This window comes from Saccopteryx bilineata, chromosome 5 (assembly GCF_036850765.1).
Source record: "Saccopteryx bilineata isolate mSacBil1 chromosome 5, mSacBil1_pri_phased_curated, whole genome shotgun sequence".
Classification (NCBI taxonomy): Eukaryota; Metazoa; Chordata; class Mammalia; order Chiroptera; family Emballonuridae; genus Saccopteryx; species Saccopteryx bilineata.
In genome coordinates, this window is record NC_089494.1 from 45,926,327 (window position 1) to 45,947,556 (window position 21,230).

General features: G+C 41.9%; 1 protein-coding gene across 3 annotated transcripts in view; it reads right to left on the bottom strand.

Moving 5' to 3' along the window:
- C5H2orf88 (chromosome 5 C2orf88 homolog) overlaps window positions 1-21,230 on the bottom strand; it is a 63,946-nt gene that overhangs the window by 24,766 nt on the left and 17,950 nt on the right. For 2 of the 3 annotated variants that reach the window (XM_066233152.1, XM_066233153.1), the window contains exon 2: window positions 6,877-7,423. The exons of the other annotated variant lie outside the window; for it this stretch is intronic. In XM_066233152.1, coding sequence (XP_066089249.1) covers window positions 6,980-7,261 — 282 coding nt within the window. In that variant the 5' untranslated portion in view covers window positions 7,262-7,423 and the 3' untranslated portion in view covers window positions 6,877-6,979. Of the gene's footprint in view, window positions 1-6,876; window positions 7,424-21,230 lie in introns of those variants that run through there. 3 annotated transcript variants of the gene reach the window in all.

Here is a 21,230-nt window from a genome sequence, read left to right on the forward strand (position 1 = left end):
GTAGAGCGTCGGCCTAGCGTGCGGAGGACCCGGGTTCGATTCCGGCCAGGGCACACAGGAGAAGCGCCCATTTGCTTCTCCACCCCTCCGCCGCGCCTTCCTCTCTGTCTCTCTCTTCCCCTCCCGCAGCCAAGGCTCCGTTGGAGCAGAGATTGCCCGGGCGCTGGGGATGGCTCTGTGGCCTCTGCCTCAGGCGCTAGAGTGGCTCTGGTCGCAACATGGCGACGCCCAGGATGGGCAGAGCATCGCCCCCTGGTGGGCAGAGCGTCGCCCCCTGGTGGGCGTGCCGGGTGGATCCCGGTCGGGCGCATGCGGGAGTCTGTCTGACTGTCTCTCCCTGTTTCCAGCTTCAGAAAAATGCAAAAAAAAAAAAAATAAAAAAAAAATAAATAAATAAAAAAATAAATAAAAACCCTGAAATATTTTTGGATAATGTGTTAATGCTTCATGGAATTTTCTTCATATACAAATCTATTTAAACATAATTATGAGTTACTATAGCAGAAGTGTTCCTTTAATAACATTAGAAATCTCAGGCAAAGAGAAAAGGTTTTTATGAAGTTGTCTTCACTATTATTAACTCAGTTTTGGCATTTCCTAAAGTTAACCTCAATCCCTTCCTATGGTGAAAGTGAAAGCATCATTTTTTGTTGTTTGCCATATTTGCTAATTTGGCAAAATGAAGACTTAGGGAACTCTAATCTCTAAGATAGAGAAACTCTGCTTACTGCAATTTACATCAAACTTGTGTGTGATAACTGTTGTCTTTACACAGTTCACATCAGGAGGAAAGAAATGAATAGAATTTTCATTTAAAATAAAAATACTTTCAATAATTGGTACTGTTAACAAAATAATTTTTTTTTAAGGTACATAAGAAATAAAATTATTATAAAAAAAAAAGAAATCTCAAGGTGTTCAAGACTTGGAACCTTATTATCTAGGTAAGAATAATTTAAAGATCAGATTGTCATTTATTTTATAACTTGGTATAGTTTTTCTTTCACCTTGAACCACTCAGAAAAGTATGAGAATTTCAGGTTCATGAGAACAAAAGGCAGCAGAACGGAAATGACATCACCAATTTTCTACGGTGCCCTTCTCATAGATGCATTCCAGAGGCTGCTTTAACTTGTGATCTTAATATGTTACACTGCAAGGATTTCCCCCCAAAATTTTAGGAATATATTTAGAATAAAGATGCTATGATAATGGGCATGCTTACATTGAAGCTTCTAAATTGGAATGATCCAAAAAATTACTTGCATACTGGATTTTTATTCACTTTATATTTGTTAGAAATGCAGAAAATGTTAAGTCCTCTATGTTAAAAAGTTTGAAAGTACACAGTGTTGAAAAGTATTGGCTTACTGAAAAATTAAGAACTCATAGCTACAATGTAACTAGATTTTTATTGTGGTTGCAAAAAAAAACTTTTCACAAAAATATTTGGAAAAAAACACACCACTTCATAGCTAACTCTTATGAGGAAGAGAAATTGCTAATAAAACTTGAGTTTCGGCAAAGTAAATTTAGGGAGTGCACCTGAGTTTGTGCACAGTGTCTGAGCAAGACGTGTCGTATGTGGTCACACAAATACAGGAGGAGGGCATATGATTAAGCAAACAATATTATTTGTTAGAACTTTGTAAATTACTGTTTGCTGAAATTATTCGTAATGTGTAACTTTTGATTTCTAAAACTAGAATACAAAAGTACAGTTCCTCCATTTCCTAAAATGCCAGTGATATTGGGTAGGATATAGGAGTATCATACTTTATTCATTCAGTGTGTCTCTTTTTAATACTGATAAGGCAATTTGACAAATTATTCTTTTGGGACTATGATTATTTTTATCCCCTAATTATAACCCTAGGTAGTTTGCAAAGAACAGGTAAGGCAACTGAAAATGGAGAAGTCGCATCACAGGCCCGTAAGGGAAAGGTAACAGTGCACCAGAGACACGGAGCGGGGCAGGAGTGGTGAAGCACATTTGTGCGGTTCTGTCGATCTTTGTAAATGAGGAATTGGCACATTTCCTCTGTCTGCTGCTTCTACAGCTACCACTTGTAGGTTCTTTGTTGCGCTTGTAGCAGCTCATCTGCTCCTACACTGGGTCCAGTGGTTGGGTGTGTGTCAGTGTGGTAAAGAAAGTAACTTGCTAGTGTGTCCCTCCCCGCTGTTGAAAACATTGGAAACTTGTTTTTCCAGTGTGTCTTCTGATGGAGTTTGGCATTAGTGGGGTTTCTTGGGCTTTTACCTTCTTTCCGTTCCCTTACTGTTTGGCCATGATTCTTATTTTATCTGTTTGTGGTACAAGTTAGAACAAATGTTTCCCTTTCCAATAGCTAATAATTCTTTCAGTCTTTTGTTTTATATGTCTTCTCCCTCAAACAGTCCCTCTACACTCTTATTGTTCAGGCAAGACCTGTAAAATGAAATGAGTCCAATATTTAAATATGAAGGTAGGAAAGAAGCCGAATTACCCTATTTAAGATGTTGTTCTCGCCCTGGCCGGTTGGCTCAGCGGTAGAGCGTCGGCCTAGCGTGCGGAGGACCCGGGTTCGATTCCCGGCCAGGGCACACAGGAGAAGCGCCCATTTGCTTCTCCACCCCTCCGCCGCGCTTTCCTCTCTGTCTCTCTCGTCCCCTCCCGCAGCCAAGGCTCCATTGGAGCAAAGATGGCCCGGGCGCTGGGGATGGCTCTGTGGCCTCTGCCCCAGGCGCTAGAGTGGCTCTGGTCGCAACATGGCGACGCCCAGGATGGGCAGAGCATCGCCCCCTGGGGGGCAGAGCGTCGCCCCTAGTGGGCGTGCCGGGTGGATCCCGGTCGGGCGCATGCGGGAGTCTGTCTGACTGTCTCTCCCTGTTTCCAGCTTCAGAAAAATGAAAAAAAAAAAAAAAAAGATGTTGTTCTCTGTCTTGTCATCAAGGCCGGACTAGATCTTGATGCCTACCGCACACAGTAACATTGTCTATCCGCTTTCTCCCGCCTTGGTGTCTCCTCTGGTACACTGATTATGCAAGCCTGCAGTCTTTGTTCGTGGTTTGACGTATAGTACAGCACACATTTCTTCTTTTTTTTTTTTTTTTGCATTTTTCTGAAGCTGGAAACAGGGAGAGACAGACAGACTCCCGCATGCGCCCGACCCGGATCCACCCGGCACGCCCACCAGGGGCGACGCTCTGCCCCCCAGGGGGCGATGCTCTGCCCATCCTGGGCGTCGCCATGTTGCAACCAGAGCCACTCTAGCGCCTGGGGCAGAGACCACAGAGCCATCCCCAGCGCCCGGGCCATCTTTGCTCCAATGGAGCCCTGGCTGCGGGAGGGGAAGAGAGAGACAGAGAGGAAGGCGCGGCGGAGGGGTGGAGAAGCAAATGGGCGCTTCTCCTATGTGCCCTGGCCGGGAATCGAACCCGGGTCCTCCGCATGCTAGGCCGACGCTCTACCGCTGAGCCAACCGGCCAGGGCCTAGCACACATTTCTAAGATAAGTCTCTGTATGTCATAGGAACGGGGGTGGTGCTTGGTGACAAAACTGTACTGCCAGCGTCACAGAAGGTGGCAACAGAATTGACACTTCTCGCTAGAAAAGGATCTGTTGGCATCGCTGTTACACCCTAGGAAATGGGGGCCCAGGGCAGGAGGAGCCTGAGGTCAAATATTCAGCTATAACCAAAACCCAGTAGCCTGAGTCCCTACGTGTGCTGGAAACTTTAAGTAATGTGGTGTTTTTATATGGCTTTGTGTTCTCACCATAATGTATATTATTTTATATACCTAACATCTTTCAGCAAATGACCTTGCAGCAGAAGTGCCCTGATGTGAGATAAAATGAATGAGAAACAGTAACATCTAGGCCTTTGTATGAGTCAGTATAAATACTCAGAATCCTACATTTTTTTTCATGAGCTGAAAATAGGTTTTGCTGTTTTAAGAAACTTTCTTTTCTGAGCCTTATGACTTCAGATCCTTGGGTAAACCTGGTTGTAGTTTCTGTATTTCCGGAGTTGCTAGGATGTCCTGGGAGTAGGTGAAATGAAAGTGGAATGACCAGATGTGCAGAGACAACTGAAAGATGGCACATCACTCCAAAGAACTCTGCCCAGGTAGCTTAGAATTCACTCTTCTTGGTTGTGGATTTCTGAGTATAATTGTTAAAATTAGAGGTAGTATTTCTGTCTGCTTATAAGATCAAATATTTCATTAAAGAAGTCACAAGCCTTTCTTAGCCTTCCTTTAGATTTCAGTGACAAAAATCTGTCACTGAAAAAAATAACACACATGGGCTTAAATAATTCCCTTTTTAGTTAAACTCTGTGTAGCAAATCTGGATGAAAAGATAATTCTAGAGACTCAGTTCTAACCTTTCTACAAGTTATGTCTTAGTATCTTCTTCCCTCTCTCCTAACTTTTGTCACCAGTGATCTCAAACAGTACTGCTTTAAAAAAAAAAAAAAAAAAACTTCCGAAAAAATGCCAACTTTATGAAAATAGTATAGTATATAGCCATAAATACCCTATGGCAGTAGTCGGCAAACTCATTAGTGAACAGAACCAAATATCAACAGTACAACGATTGAAATTTCTTTTGAGAGCCAATTTTTTTTTTTTTTTTTTTTTTTTTTCATTTTTCTGAAGCTGGAAACAGGGAGAGACAGTCAGACAGACTCCCGCATGCGCCCGACCGGGATCCACCCGGCCCGCCCACCAGGGGCGGTGCTCTGCCCCCCAGGGGGCGATGCTCTGCCCATCCTGGGCGTCGCCATATTGCGACCAGAGCCATTCTAGCGCCTGAGGCAGAGGCCACAGAGCCATGCCCAGCGCCCGGGCCATCTCTGCTCCAATGGAGCCTTGGCTGCGGGAGGGGAAGAGAGAGACAGAGAGGAAAGCGCGGCGGAGGGGTGGAGAAGCAAATGGGCGCTTCTCCTGTGTGCCCTGGCCGGGAATCGAACCCGGGTCCTCCGCACGCTAGGCCGACGCTCTACCACTGAGCCAACCGGCCAGGGCCGAGAGCCAAATTTTTTAAACTTAAAAACTATTGATAATATAGATAGGTACATTCCTTATCGAGGTAGCAACCGCACGTGGTCTTTTGTGGAAGAACCACACTCGGGGCCAAAAAGCCGCAAGTGGCTCACGAGCCAGTTTGCTGACCACTGCCCTATGGGCATTGTTACCATTAAAAAAAAAAAAAAAGCCCTGATGGGTGGCTCAGTGGAAAAGACATCAGACTGGGCATACATACATCCCTGGTTTGATTCCTGGTCAGGGCACACAAGAGAAGTGACCATCTGCTTCTCTCCCCTTCTTCTCCCCCTTCTCTCCTGCAGTCAGTGGCTCGATTGTTTTGAGCATGGCCCCAGGTGCTAAGGATTGGTCAGTTGGTCTAAGGGCATTGGCCTCAGGTGCTAAAAATAGTTTGGTTTATTTGAGCATCAGCCTTAGACGGGTTGCTGGGTGGATTCCTCTCAGGGTGCATGCAGGAGTCTATTTCACTATCTCCCTCCTCTCACTTAAAAAACAAACAAAAAATCACATTTGTGAGACAGCAAAGCTTAATACTCATTTAGCACTGACACAAGATGATTCTTTTTACCTTGCCAACTAGGCTTCTGTTTTAAAATTTACTGGATTGCTGTTTTTAAAGGTACCCAAACTTGTTGTAGTCATATACCACTGGGCTTAATTCAGTACAATAAATATTAATGCTTTGGCTTCTGTAAAGTAAGTGTCTGAGGTATCTAATAACAGCTGTACTTAGGGCCCTAAGGTTGGAGGTAAAACTTTTGGAGATGAAAAGCATAACTTATCTTTTTTGTGACAGAGGGGAACAGACAGACTAAAAGGGAGAGAGATGAGAAGCATCAACTCTTCGTTGTGGCACCTTAGTTGTTCATTGACTGCTTTCTCATATGTCTTGACGGGGGAGGGGGGCGCTACAGCAGAGAGAGACCCCTTGCTCAAGCCAGCAACCTTGGGCTTCAGGCCAGCAACCTATGGGTTCAAACCAGCAACCATGGGGTGTCATGTCTATGATCCCACACTCAAGCCATCGACCCTGCACTCAAGCTGGTGAGCCCACACTCAAGCTGGATGAGCTCATGCTCAAGTTGGCGACCTTGGGGTTTCGAACCTGGGTCTTCCACATCCCAGTTCGTCACTCTGTCCACTGTGCCACCACCTGGTCAGGCATAAGTTATCTTCTTAAGGTCAGAGTGCAAGGTAGATCTCTTCTACATGGGTTACTTTCTAACAATGCTTGATCATTTATGTTAAGAAATCGGTATCCTTGTGCCCAACCTGTGGTTGCACAGTAGATACAGCATCGACCTGGAACACTGAAGTCGCATGTTCGAAACCCTGGGCTTGCCCGGTCAAGGCACATATGGGAGATGGTGTTTCCTGCTGCTCCTCCCTTCTCTCTTCTCTAAAATGAATAAAGTCTTAAAAAAAAAATCGGACTCCTTTACCCAAATGGTTTTGACAAACAAAACTTACTGCTAATTACAATGGCTTGAGTGCCATTCATTGCCAAGACATTTCAATAAAAATCTTTTTTATATCTTGGGGGAGACTTTGGTGTAAATTAACAAATAACCAGTTATTTTAAAGGAGTGTGTTTAAACCATTTGGAGACCTGGGGCACTTTTTAACTTGTATTTCTTTGGTGATGCTATATTGTCTCAAGAAGAAAGGGGTGTGACATACAGCTGACTTCTCTGGCACCACAGGACCTATATTTAGCCCTCTAAGTGACTGAAGTTCAAGACCAAGTAGCTATAATAGCTATTACCACAGAACTACTTAAAACACATTTCATTTTAGGTACTCCTATACTCTTGAGATTATCATAGACTGATTTTTACATTCAGATGGAATCAACTTGTATTTATTCGTACAACCTTTTGCTTTTGTTTCATGTATTTAAACTAGCACCACCAGATCCACAGTTCAGGAAACTCATAATTCCATAATGTCAAGGCCCCTCACTCTCAATGAATGGGATGTCACAGTACTTGTTGTTACTGTCTGCCCACTGCTGCAAGGCATCACTCAGGATTTCCTGGGACAGGCGGTTTGCAAAGTCAACCACAATTGCGGGCCCCGTGGGTCCCTTCAGTTCCTCACTGACAGCTGGAGAAGGCATCTGAGGTTGAATCCGCTGTTCCGACTTAAAGCTCTCTGCACTTGCATTCTGCCTGTCACACTCAATTGTGGTAGGAAATGGGAAAGTTTGCTTTGACTTCATGCAGCCCATGTTATGAAGAACTTTGAGTGAGCAAAGCTGTAGGAAAGACTACTTCAGCAGCATCTTCGGAAAACAGTGTCCAGTGATCTTGACAGTGGTTTTCTTCTCCAAGCCACTTTGGAAATTCCTGTTCCTTTTATCACTCTATCACTCTTCACATGCAGTGTCTATCTGTGGAGAGAAGAGAAGTTTCATTGTGAAGGTGTGCAACGCAGACTGCTATATGATCTTGTAGCATGGGAAATGGTCCTTTTGACGCTGGTCACACGGAGGAAATATGAGGTAACAATTTATCAATAGAAATAAAGGATAATCAGTAAAAATGGCAAACTTTTATATACAAAATAAAAACATTTTTTTCGAGATATTGAAGTTCATAAAACCAAAAAGTTAACTTTTGTTAGCTCAGGTTTATGTTCACCAGGGACCAACAAAGTGTAGACTTTGGGCCAAGCTTGAGCTGCCTGTTCTGTAAAGAAGTTTATTGGAACACAGCCATGCCCATTTGTTTACATACCTATGGCTACCTTTTCTGTGAGTGCTGGGTGGGGTTTGTGTTTTTTTTAACTTTCTCACTGTGCAGGGTCCTTACACAGCTGGCTACAGGTCAGGGGGTCAGACATAAACAGCAAAACCTGGACCCCTTAAGAGCAGAACGTGGAGACTGAAGAGCACCGGCCCCGCCCACACTGGGTGGGAGCAGAGTGATGGCCACAGGTGACAGGACAGGCGAGAAGCAGAGGTGACAGCCATGTGACTGATGCAGACTCGTTCCTGGCATGGCCCAAGCCCCCCAGGCTGCAGGGGCAGAGGTGCCGGGAGCTACAGCAAAGGCCCGCGGGCTACACTCAGAAGCCAGCAGAGTGGGCCAGGCAGCACGTCCTCCTCTGGCGTGGGCCCCAGGGGCAGGGGCCTACCTGCATGGCCCCACACCTCCCGCCCCAGGCGCCCTCAGTCAGGGGGCAGCTACAGTCGCTCTCTTCAAGCTGAAATTGGACCAGTCGATGGATGGTCTTCAGGTATGTTTGGCAGAATTCAACCAGGATCTTTTGAGATACTCCACTTCTGTCTCATCCACATCTGAACTGTCTAGGTTGAGATCTTTAGGCAGAAAGACATCACAGAGTGAGCTGCTGGCTCGCTTCCTCCTGTTTCTCTCGCCCTGGCCCCTGAGCTGAGGAGTCGGCCAGCACCAGACTGCTGCTGTGCATGTGCTTCACAGGCCAGGCGGGCTCCACGGGCCAGGCTCGCCGCTCCCTCCTTGACACGGTTCAGCTGCTGTTGCCTGTTGTTACTGTGTGTGGCTTTTCTCTCACCGAGGGAAGTGAGTCAAGCACTGTAGACTGTGGCTTAGTTTGGGGCTGGCAACAAGCTCCATGGGCCTCCGGCCCCACTTGCCACCGGCCATCCTGGCCTGTTTCAGCTTCTGCTGGCCAGGGCCCTCCTCGTGGGGACGTATAATGTTCAGGAAGAAGCACTTCCCACTGACCTCCTTCGGCAGGAGGCGCTGGGAGTTCTTGGAGTCTGCAGCGTTCCCACCTGACCCAGGCTCTGGGTGGTTGGTGTGTCTGGAAGGGGAGTGAGGTGAGGTTTCGGGCTTCAGTCTGCTCGAGGGAGCTGTGCGTTTGCGTGGAGTCGTGCACAGACTTGCTGCCTGGAAAGTCCCAGAAGCATGTCCAACTTGAGACAATCTTCATGTGGTCTCGTCTTTTTCACAGGTTGGAGCTCCTGCAGCCACGAACTCCTCTCATCTACAGCTGCTCTCATGGAACGGTGGCTGAGTTGAGTAGTGACAGGCCATGAGGCTTGCAAAACCTAAAATGTTTACTTTCTGGGCTTTGATGTTGGCCAGACTGGCCTCAGGGAAACAAGGATATCACAATTTGCTCCTGCCTCAGACCTCATGAACCTACATATCTGGGCTTTGTCCCCTGGTCAGATGCTTACAACTCAAAGAGTGGGACAGAATGATGGCCTCTGCTCCAGTGCCAACAACTCTAAGAAATACAAATTAAACATGCAGAGCCACCATTTTTCTCATGAATTAGATACTCCCTGTGAAAAGCTCAGATTAATTTTTTAAAAAGTTAATGATTTCTCATTCTGTTTTATTCTTACCCTTTTTTAGATATGCTGACAGAAAGGGGTGCTCTAATAAACCGTAAACTCATAACTGCTAAGGTAAGATGGGTAGTCACGCCCCAGGCCTAAAATGTCCCTGTTGAAAGGGTTTTAGGCCAGCCCTCTCCACTGTTCTTGTGCATCTAGGTCAGCACTCCTTTGAAATACCAGAAGTACTGTCCTTCGAAGGCGTAGACTCCCTTAAGAAAGGTCATAATCTTGTGACCCAGACCCTGCCTTGCTTTCTGCCATCATCACATAACCTTACATTCCTTTCTTAATTTTTTTTTTTAAATTTTATTTATTCATTTTTAGAGAGGAGAGAGAGAGAGACAGAGAGGGGTGGGGAGGAGCTAGAAGCATCAACTCCCATATGTGCCTTGACCAGGCAAGCCCAGGGTTTCAAACTGGTGACCTCAGCATTTCCAGGTCAATGCTTTATCCACTGCACCACCACAGGTCAGGCCTCCTTTCTTAATTTCAGATGCATAAATGAAATCGCAAACTGGAACCTCTCTGGAGAATTTTAATTTCTAAAAGAAATTGATTGATTTTATAGAAAGGAAGCGAGAGAGCAGCAGAAACATCAGTCTGTTTCTGTATGTGCCCTGACTGGGGATCAAACCAGCAACCTTTGCATATCGGGGTGATGTTCTAACTAACTGAGCTGTTCGGCCAGGGCATGGAATTAGATCTTATTTTCTGGCAATTGTCATCAGCCTTGCTCAAATAAACTTATAAAAACCCTCTAGGTTTGGATGTTTCTTAGAGTATCTGGGCTGCAGTGCTTGTGATGTGTCTTCTAAGCTTCCCACTGGCTGTTATCACTGCATTAATTTCTTTTAAGATAGAATGTAGGCTACCTAATACACTAAAGCAACTTTACAGGAGAGAGATTTAGCCATAAGAAAGCACAAAGACTATGAATGAAGTTATGGTCCATAGTATATCTTAGTTTTGGGGTTGAAGACATAGCCCTAAAAATTCATAAAATAAAACTCAGTTGACTCATTTCTGAAACCACTGATCTTAAGAATGTAAAAATTAGCATGCATTAAATTCATTTCTTAAAAGTTGGCAATTAAAGTCCAGAAGAGGTGACTTTGCCCAGGTTTAACTGCTATACATTTTTTAGGGTTCTCTAAATTCTACCTGATATGGATACTACATTGTTCCCCACTTCTAACCCCAATAAGGACGATATGGGGAGTAGGAAGGAAATCTAGCCTTTTGCTTTCAATGACCTTTAGGTTCTATATACCCTGCTACTGCTCCAGAGACTATTAAAAATGGAACAAGGGAGTGTGATGTTTGCTGGTTTACTAGACTGAACTTGAAGATAAGAACTGTCCTGGTTGGCCTGACCAGGCGGTGGCGCAGTGGATAGAGCGTCAGACTGGGATGCGGAAGGACCCAGGTTCGAGACCCCAAGGTCGCCAGCTTGAGCACGGGCTCATCTGGTTTGAGCAAAAGCTCACTAGCTTGGTCCCAAGGTCGCTGGCTCGAGCAAGAGGTTACTCAGTCTGCTGAAGGCCCGCGGTCAAGGCACATATGAGAAAGCAATCAATGAACAGCTAAGGTGTTGCAATGTGCAACAAAAAACTAATGATTGATGCTTCTCTTCTCTCTCTGTTCCTGTCTGTCTGTCCCTGTCTATCCCTCTCTCTGACTCTGTCTCTGTAAAAATAAAAAATAAATACCTTAAAAAAAAAAGAACTGTCCTGGTTGTATATGGGCAACAGGTAATGACTTAAGTAGTATCTCTTTTGCACTTTGAGGGAAGATTAAGGCAATTGGGCATTGTTAACCTGAAAATGATTACTTAGGAAAATCAGTGAGTGTCAAATATATACATAAAAGGCCATGAATAGAATCTTTTCTTAGATCTTTGATTTTGCAAAAGTAGTTTTATCATACCATAACAAAGTAACGAGTGCCAGATTTTTCCTCTCACCAAAAACAGCTGTAAGCCTGGACAGACTTTATGTGGGCATTGTTGTTAGGCAGGATAGACAGTTGTTAGGGCAGGAAAAGGGAATAAAGGGGGTTTATCTCCCTCATTCAATGAGGGAGTCAGCAGTCCTGGGACTGGACAAAACAAGATAATCTGGTGTCCCAACAGTTGCAAGAGAAACTACAAAGGAGAACCTTGAAACCCTGTCTATTAGCTCTGATAACAGGAAAGCAAACTTTTGAAGCTGGGAGTATATATAACTCCTAAGATCCCAACAGGCGCTCAGACTAGCTGAGTTTGCTTGCTTGTGCCAAGTATATATAACTTTTTAATAAACTGCTTGCTTTGCTTGAATGCTGTCCCCTGAATTCTTTCTTACAATCATGATAAAAACCAAGGAAGGATAGCCCCCTTGGACTTGGGTCTTCTCCGGTGAGAGTGTCACCACAAGAAATGTCCAAACCTATGGAGAATTTGTATGAGTCTATCTGAGCCAAACTGATGACATGTGCTACGGAGCAAGATCTTAAATGCTCCAGAGAGTAACAGTTTTGCAGTTTATTTTATGCATTTGAAATTAAGGAGGAAACACGAGGGTGGGAGAAAGTAAGGCAAGGATTGGATAAGCTCTTACACGCTTTAGAAGGAAGGGTGAAAAAGGCATTTCAAAAGTGTGTCAACTTAGATGCACAAAAACGACAGGGCTTGCTTAAGGCACAGAGGAGCCTTTTAGTAAAGATGCTGTAAGTCTGGGGCATGAAGAACCACAGTGATCAGACCACCCTGTGGGGCTGCTCTCCATAGAACCTGTTTTTTTCCATCCACAGCAGATATTTTGAGGCATTGCACAACAGGCAGCACAGGAGTGATCCCAAGAGAAAGTGGACATAGAATGTTAAAGGCCACAACTGATTGTCCTCTGAGTTTTTGCCTGGGGGCATCTTCCAGCAATATCATGATGAGGCTGAACCCAAGCAGAATGGCAGTTCGGAAGTTGGGTTCAGTTCAGTAGAAAAGGGAGCTGTGGGGAGGGAGTCAGAAGTTTGCATGTGGTCTCATCAAGAGCACTTATTTGAAGTCTAGGATGTGCATGTAAAGTCTAGGATGTGCATGTACAGGAAAAGAATGTATCTCTGACATTGTTTTTCAACTGCTGGTCCACAGGCTAGTCCGCCAGAAATTTCATGATGGTCAGTTAAAGTTAACCACCCTGATGTCGTATGAAGATTACAGAGCCAGTGACCTTAGTCACATTCGCTTATGCTCAGGGTGATTTCTGCCTTACTGGTCTCTGAAGTAATTCTCCTATTTTCACCAGTCCCCAAGTGTAAAAAAGATTGAAAAGCAATGATCTGTAAGGTCTAGAAAAAGATTACTTGCTCAGGAACTTAAAATTGAACAGTGACACCAGAAGTTAGTGCTGGGGGATCCTTGGACTTGCAAACCAGCCCAAGCCTGAGAAGCCTGACTGAACACGCCAGGTATTCAGCTTCTAGTCTAGAAGTGTGGCACTTTGGGAGTCAGAAGCGTCCTGGCAGGGGTTTGCAACTTATAGGGCTACATATTACATAATTTAGGTTTGTGAGCTATACGGTCTGTTATGTAACTACTGGGCTCTGCTGTTTTTTAGAAGCAATCACAGTATGTAAACAAGTGAGCAATGGCTATGTTCTAATAATACTTCATTTATAAAAACAGGCAGTCAGCCCATAGGCCATACTGGCCTAAGTTTAGACAAAGAGTCCCAGTCTAACAAAGAATATAATTCAGTATCATTTAAGGGAAGATGACATATCCAGACTCCTACAGAGTATTATCCATAATGTCCTTCATACAATAAATTTACTAGCCAAGCAAAGAAGCAGAAAAATGTGCCCCGTGATGAAGAAAAGCAGTCATTAGAAACAGACCACAAAATGTACCGTTTGGTAATTAATAGAACTTTAAAGCAGCTACTTAAATATATTGATATTTAAGGGCATAGAGGAAAAATGCTCATAAGGCATGAATAAATTAATCTCATTAGAGAAATGGAAATTGTGAAACAAAAACCAAAAAAAAGTAAATTCAGCCTGACCAGGCAGTGGTACAGTGGATCGAGCGTCGGACTGAGATGTGGAGGACCCAGGTTCAAACCCCAAGGTTGCCGGCTTGGACGTGGGGTCACTGACTTGAGCGTGGAATCATAGACATGATCCCATGGTTGCTGGCTTGAGCAAGGGGTAACTCTCTGCTGTAGCCTCCCGGTCAAGGCATATATAAGAAAGCAATCAATGAACAACTAAAGCAGGGGTCCCCAAACTTTTTACACAGGAGGCCAGTTCATTGTCCCTCAGACCGTTGGAGGGCCAAACTATAAAAAAAACTATTAACAAATCCCTATACACACTGCACATATCTTATTTTAAAGTAAAAAAAAAAAAAAGGGGGGAACAAATACAATATTTAAAATAAAGAACAAGTAAATTTAAACATGAGGTTCTACATGGTTTTTACTGATTAAAAATCAAGCAGCAGAACTGAAGAGACACCTCACCAAAGGTGTTAAATAAGCAGATGAAAAAATAATCGACCTTATATATCATTAGGGAATTGCATATTGAAACAGCTACCAATGGGTATGCAACAGAACTAAATGACAAGATAACCTGGAAATGTTTTCTTTGAATGTATGTACCCTGATTTATTGATGTCACCCCATTAAAATAAAAATTTATTTAAAAAAAAGGAACAGCTACCATTCCATGCTATTGGAATGGTGAGACTCCTTTAAAACAATACTAAATACTCATGAGGATATGGAATGACAGAACTCCCATTCACAGCTATTGAGAATGCAAAATGGTAGTCACTTTGGAAGACAAGTTCAATTTTTTACATAACTACATTCTCTTACCTTACAATCCAGCAATCGTGCTCCTGGTGTTTACCCAAGAGAACTGAAAATTTATATCCACACAAAAACTTCCACATAGGTTTTCTAGCAGTTTTATTACATAACTGCTAAACTTGGAAACAACCAAAGTGTTCTTCAATGTGGTACATTCAGACAATGGAATATTACTTAGTGCTAAAAAGAATGAGTTACCAAGCCATGAAAAAGGAAAAAAATGGGGGTTCTACATGGTTTTTACTAAGTTTTAAAAGCCAAATCTTTCCAACTATATGACATTCTGGGAAAGGTAAACTCTGGACAGTAGAAAGCCCAGTGGTTGTCAGGGACTAGAAAGGAGGGGGGTTGAATAAAGTACAGAGGACTTAGGGGGCAGTGAATTAACTGTGACACTATAATGGTGGAAACATGTCATACAATTGTCACAACCCATAGAGTATGACACCAAGAGTGAATCCTAATGGAAACTATGTACTTTGACCATGATATGTCAGTGTAGGTTCACTGACTGTAACAATGTAGCACTCTGGAGTGGGATATTGGTGGGAGGGATGGGATAACTACTTCCTGCTCAGTTTTGCTGTGAACCTAAACTGCTCTAAGGGAGAGATCAGCATTACTCTATCAGGGAAAGATAGAATATCCAAAGGAAAAAATAAGGAATTTAAAATTTGAACAACACTATGATTCAATTGGAGATAAATGACATTATAGAAGACTATATACCCAACAATTTTAGGGTATACTTTTTTTTTTTTGTATTTTTCTGAAGCTGGAAACGGGGAGGCAGTCAGACAGACTCCGGCATGCGCCCGACCGGGATCCACCCGGCACGCCCACCAGGGGGCGATGCTCTGCCCATCCGGGGCATCGCTCTGTTGCGACCAGAGGCACTCTAGCGCCTGGAGCAGAGGCCATGGAGCCATCCCCAGTGCCCGGGCCATCTTTGCTCCAATGGAGCCTTGGCTGCGGGAGGGGAAGAGAGACGGAGAGGAAGGAGAGGGGGAGGGGTGGAGAAGCAGATGGGCGCCTCTCCTGTGTGCCCTGGCCGGGAATCGAACCCGGGACTTCCGCACGCCAGGCCGACGTTCTACCACTGAGCCAACCGGCCAGGGCCTAGGATATATATTCTTGTCAAGCTCATACAGAACATTCACTAAGATAAGACTACATGATGGTCTCCAGATTTCAAAGGCTTGAAATCTTAAAGTATACGTATTTTCCAACCACCACAAAATTATAAATGATAATAAAACATCCAGAAAATTCTAAAATACTTGGAAACTATCATATTTCTAAACAATCCATTGGAGCAAAGAAGAAAGTAAAAGAAAGTTAAAATACATTTTCAATTACATATAAAGCATAACATCAATTTCACAATGAATCATGAAAACTTAGTTGGATATTTAGATTTAAGTGTTTGTAACAGAAAAGAAGAAAGGTTATCTAATCTTTCATCTTAAGCCAGGAAAAGTACATTAGACCCAAAGTAAGAAGGAAGGAAGGTACCTTAGATAAGAGTAAAAACCAATGAAGCAAAGAGAAAGGACTAACAATAGAGAAAGTCAATGAAACAAATGTTGGTTCTATATATATAATAGATCTAATCAAATAGTTAAGTCCCCATCTAGTCTGAACAAAAATGAGAGGACACACATTAGCAAAAGATGTGTGAAAAATAAACATTACAATAGATCCTATATACATTAAAAGACTAACAAAGGAATAGTATTAAAAACTTTATACCAATACCAAATTATCAAAACTGGCACAAGACAACAATAGAAAGTTAATTCTATCTCAAAAATGGAGTTTTTAACAAAGCTTTCCAGGAAAAAAATAAAACAAACTCCTGGTAGAAATGGCTACACTGGAGTTCTAAATTCAGACACTTCAGGAAAATATAATATCAATCTTACCCAAACTCTTCAGAAAATAAGGAGGAAACACTTCATATTTATTCTATACGAGGTCAGAATTACCCTGTTACAACAAACACAGTTCTTCAAAGGAAACATGTTCAACATAATTGGATGACAAGATAACCTGGAGACAGTTCAAGAAAACAAGCCAATATCCCTCATGAACACAGACCCATAAATCATTTTTTAAAATGTCAAATTAACCTGGTCTATGGTGATAGAACATTGACCTGGAATGCTGAGGCTGCTGGTTTGAAACCCTGGGCTTGCCTGGTCAAAGCACATATGACAAGCAATCAATGAGGAACTCAAGTGAAGCTATGAGTTGATACTTCTCGTACCCCCACCTCCACCCCTGCCATACTTTCTCTGTGAAATCAAGATAAAAATATTTAAAAACAAAATGTCAAATCCAGCAACATAAAATGGTTACTACATCATGACCAAGTAGGATTTATACAAGGAATCCAAGAAATGCAATGTAACATTCAAAAGTCAATAAATATAATTCACTATATTAACAAAGAAAACAGAAGATGTTGCTATATGCAGAAAAAGCATCTGATAAAAAAAATTCATGATAAAAAATTTTCAGTAAACTAGCAATAGGAGGGACTTCCTCAAACTGATGTTAATGATGAAAGACGCCTTTTTCCCTAGGCTAGGAACAGGGCAACAGTGTTCATTCTCACTATTCCTATTTACTATTGTACTGGAAGGAGGGAAATACAGCATAAAGGTTATCAGAAAGAAAAAGAAAACTGCCTTTATTTGCAGATGGCCTGATTTTACATGTAGAAAATTCTAAGGCTTATATAAATTAATAGAATTAGTAATTTTAGCAAGGTCTCAAGATATAAAATTGATGTACAAAAATCAATTTTACTTCTATATACTTAGGTTAGGCTGTAATTGAAAGGTGAAATTAATTTCATTTGCAATAACAAAAATGAACATGTAGGGATAAATTTAATGAAATATATGAACGAAAATCACAGTGTATATTTTATGTATAGTATATGAGTACTTGTTACTGAGAAAAAGTAACCTAATTAGATAAGCAGTGTTCATGACCTGGGAGACAATATTGTTAAGATGTCAGCTCTCCCCAGATTGATACAGAAATTCAGCACAATTCTAGGAGGCTTTTTTGTAGATACTTACTGATTCTAAAATTCCAATAAAAATCCCAGGAGGGTTTGTAATCGATACAGATATGCTAATTCTCAGTTTAGTATAGAAATTTATAAAGAACTTGACTATACACCAAAAAAAAATCCAATTAAAAAATGGGTATAGGACCTGAATGGACACTTCTCCAAAGAGGACATACAGATGGCCAATAGACATCACTAGTTATCAGAGAAATGCAAATAAAAACCACAACGAGGCCCTGGCTGGTTAGCTCAATTGGTTAGAGCAGGGGTAGTCAACCTTTTTATACCTACCGCCCACTCTTGTATCTCTGTTAGTAGTAAAATTTTCTAACCGCCCACCGGTTCCACAATAATGGTGATTTATAAAGTAGGGAAGTCACTTTACTTTATAAAATTTATAAAGCAGAGTTACAGCAAGTTAAAGCATATAATAATAATTACTTACCAAGTATTTTATGTCGGATTTTTGCTGTTTGGCAGAATAAATCTTTATAAAACAACTGACTATAGTTAAATCTATCTTTTTATTTATACTTTGGTTTCTTCGCTACCACCCACCATGAAATCTGGAACGCCCACTAGTGGGCGGTAGGGACCAGGTTGACTACCACTGGGTTAGAGCATCGTCTTATATGCCAAGGTTGTGGGTTCGATCCCCAGTCAAGGCAAACACAAGAATCACCAATGAGCCTGACCAGGCGGTGGCGCAGTGGATAGAGCGTGGGACTGGGATGCAGAGGACCCAGGTTTGAGACCCCGAGGTTGCCAGCTTGAGCGCGGGCTCATCTGGTTTGAGCAAAAAGCCCACCAGCTTGAACTCAAGGTCGCTGGCTCCAGCAAGGGGCTACTCGGTTTGCTGAAGGCTCGTGGTCAAGGCACAAATGAGAAAGCAATCAATGAACAACTAAGGTGTTGCAACACACAATGAAAAACTAATGATTGATGCTTCTCATCTCTCTTTGTTCCTGTCTGTCTGTCCTTGTCTATCCTTCTCTCTGACTTACTCTCTGTCTCTGTAAAAAATTTAAAAAATAATAAATAAATAAAAAAGAATCACCAATGAGTACATAACTAAGTGGAACAACAATTTGATGTTTTTCTCTCCCCCGCCCTTCCTCTAATAAAAAGAAAAAATCAGTAAGTACCTTTTTAAAACCCTCAATGAACCTGACCAGGCAGTGGCAGAGAGGATAGAGCATTGACCTGGGATGCTGAGGACCCAGGTTTGAAACTCCAAGGTCTCTGGCTTGAGCGCAAGCTCATCCAGCTTAAGCATGGGCTCAACATCTTGAGTGTGAGATTGCCGGCTTGAGCAAGGGGTCACTTGCTCTGCTGTAACCCCCTGGTCAAGGCACATCTGAGAAAGCAGTCAATGAACAACTTAGGTGCTGCCACGAAGAATTGATGTTTATCTCTCTTCCTTCCTGTCTCTCACTAAAATAACAACAAAACCCACAATGAGCTATCACCTCACACCCATCAGAATAACTATTATCAATATGTCAACAGACAAGTGTTGGCAAGGGTGTGGAGGAAAAGGAACCCTAGTGCACTGTTTGTGGGAATGCAGATGGGTGCAGCTAGTATGGAAAGCAGTATGCAGTTTCCTCAAAATATATTAAAAATGAAACTTCTTATGATTTATTGATCCCACTTCTGGGAATATATCCAAAGAAACCTGAAACACTAATTTAGCAGGATATATGCACCCTGTGCTCACTGCAGCGTTATTTACAATAGCCAAGATTTGGAAGTAACTTCAGTCCCCATAAGTAGATGAATGGATAAAAAAGATCTGTGATACATTTACACAATGCAATAGTACTTGGCCATAAAAAAGAAAATTTTAACTTTTGCAACAGTATGGTGGACCTGGAGACTAGTATGCTAAGTGAAATAAGTCAGTCTGAGAAAGACAGGTGCCATGTGATTTCTCTTATATGTGGAATCTAATGAACAAAATAAAGCAGCTAGAAACAGACTCATAGATACAGAGAACAGACTGACAGCTGTTGGAGAAGAGGGGGTGGAGGACTGGGTGAAATAGGAAAATATTAAGCAAAAGAAAAGAAACTTCACAAACACAGATGACAGTATGGTGAGTACTAGAGAGATGAGTATGGCAGTAGAAAGTAAATGGATGAATTGTGACAGGAGAAGACCTGACTTTGGGTGGTGAACACACAAGACAATATGCAGATGATATATTACAGGATTGTACACCTAAAACCTATATAATTTTATTAACCAATATAGCACAAATAAATTCAATAAAAATAAAAATAAATTGTAAAAGGAAAAGCAAAGAAACTAATAGCCAAAACAATTTTGAGAATAAAGTTGAAAGACTTGCATTACTGAATGTTAAGAATGATTTATTAAGCTACAGTAATCCAGATAGTGCTATATTGGCAAAAGGCTAGACATAGAAATCTATGGAATAGAAGAGGGTTCAGAAATAGACCTGGAAAAATATGGTAAACTAATTTTTGACAAATGTTCAAAAATCAATGCAAAAAGGATAGTCTTTACAACAAAAGGGATTGGAACAATTGGACATACATATACTACCTCCTAATATGCTTTATTCCTTCCTCTCTTCAAAAATTAACTCAAAACAATCATAGGTATATGTAAAATATAAAACTGTAAGACTTACATGATGATAGAAAATAGTCATCACAGGTTAGGTGAAGGGTTCTTAGGTATGACACCAAAAAGAAGTGAACCATAAAGAAGTGAGAAATTGGACTAGTTCAAAATTGAAAACTTTTGCTCTGAGAAGAACACAGTAAAGGAAATGAAAAAAACAGCCCTAGATCAGGAGAAAATATTTGCAAATCATTTATCAAAAAAATGACTTCATTCTAGAATATATAAATGCCTTTCAAAACTGAACAGAAAGAAAAAAAATCCAATCTTTAAAATGAACAAAACATTTGTACAGACTTTTTACACAAGGTCACCTATGGACGGAAAGTACTGTATTTCTTCATGTACAAGACACACCCTTTCCGAAAAATTTGGGGTCTAAAAACTGGGTGCATCATATACAGCGGTTGTGGCATTTCAAATGCCATAGATGGAACTGAGGACGAGGCAATATATGAAGACAGTGATTCGTCATCACAAACAGATGAGGACAAGTTAATGGATGGGAGGTTTGACAGTGATATATGAATTTTAAGATGAATAAAAGTTGAGTTCAATAACTTTATTTAATACATTTTTCAAATTTTGGGCCCCCAAATTAAGGTGCGTCTTATACATGGGTGAAAACGGTAAGGATGTGGAAAGATACATCACTAGCCATTAGAGCAGTGTTTCTCAAAGTTTGCGCCAGGGCACACTGGTGCGCCCTAGAAGATTTCCAGGTGCATTCTATGGTATTCCAGAGAAATATGTGCCTGTTAGGGACCAAAAAACCACAGGGTTTTTGGAGTTTAGATTTTTGGCGGACAGAGGTGTGGGGAATTGGCTGTAAGCTGACAGTCTGCCCAACCCCCCACCTCACTTGCCTGATTAGGTTGCAAAAGGCTGTTAAGCTGTGGTGCTGGATTGTTTACACTATGTTCCCTGGAAAGACTGGAGGCAAGTTTCTTCTATCCTTTGTTTGGTGTAAAGTTAAGATGATATGTATGGTGGGGGTTTTCTGCACTCAACACAATTAAGAGTAAAAAGAGAGGAATTCTTCAATGTATTGACGAGGAAATGAGAGTTTGCCTTTCAAGTATATGCCCAAACATTGAAGAAATCACTAGGATGCATCAGGCTCATGTGTCTTATAAACACAAGAATGAAAAAACTTAACACATTCATGCCAGGACCTGCTGAATTACTAAATCTTACTAAGAATGTATCTCTATATATAAAAAGATAACATTTTTGTCATTTTTTTATTTTTTAACCCCTTTTTTACAAATTCTGA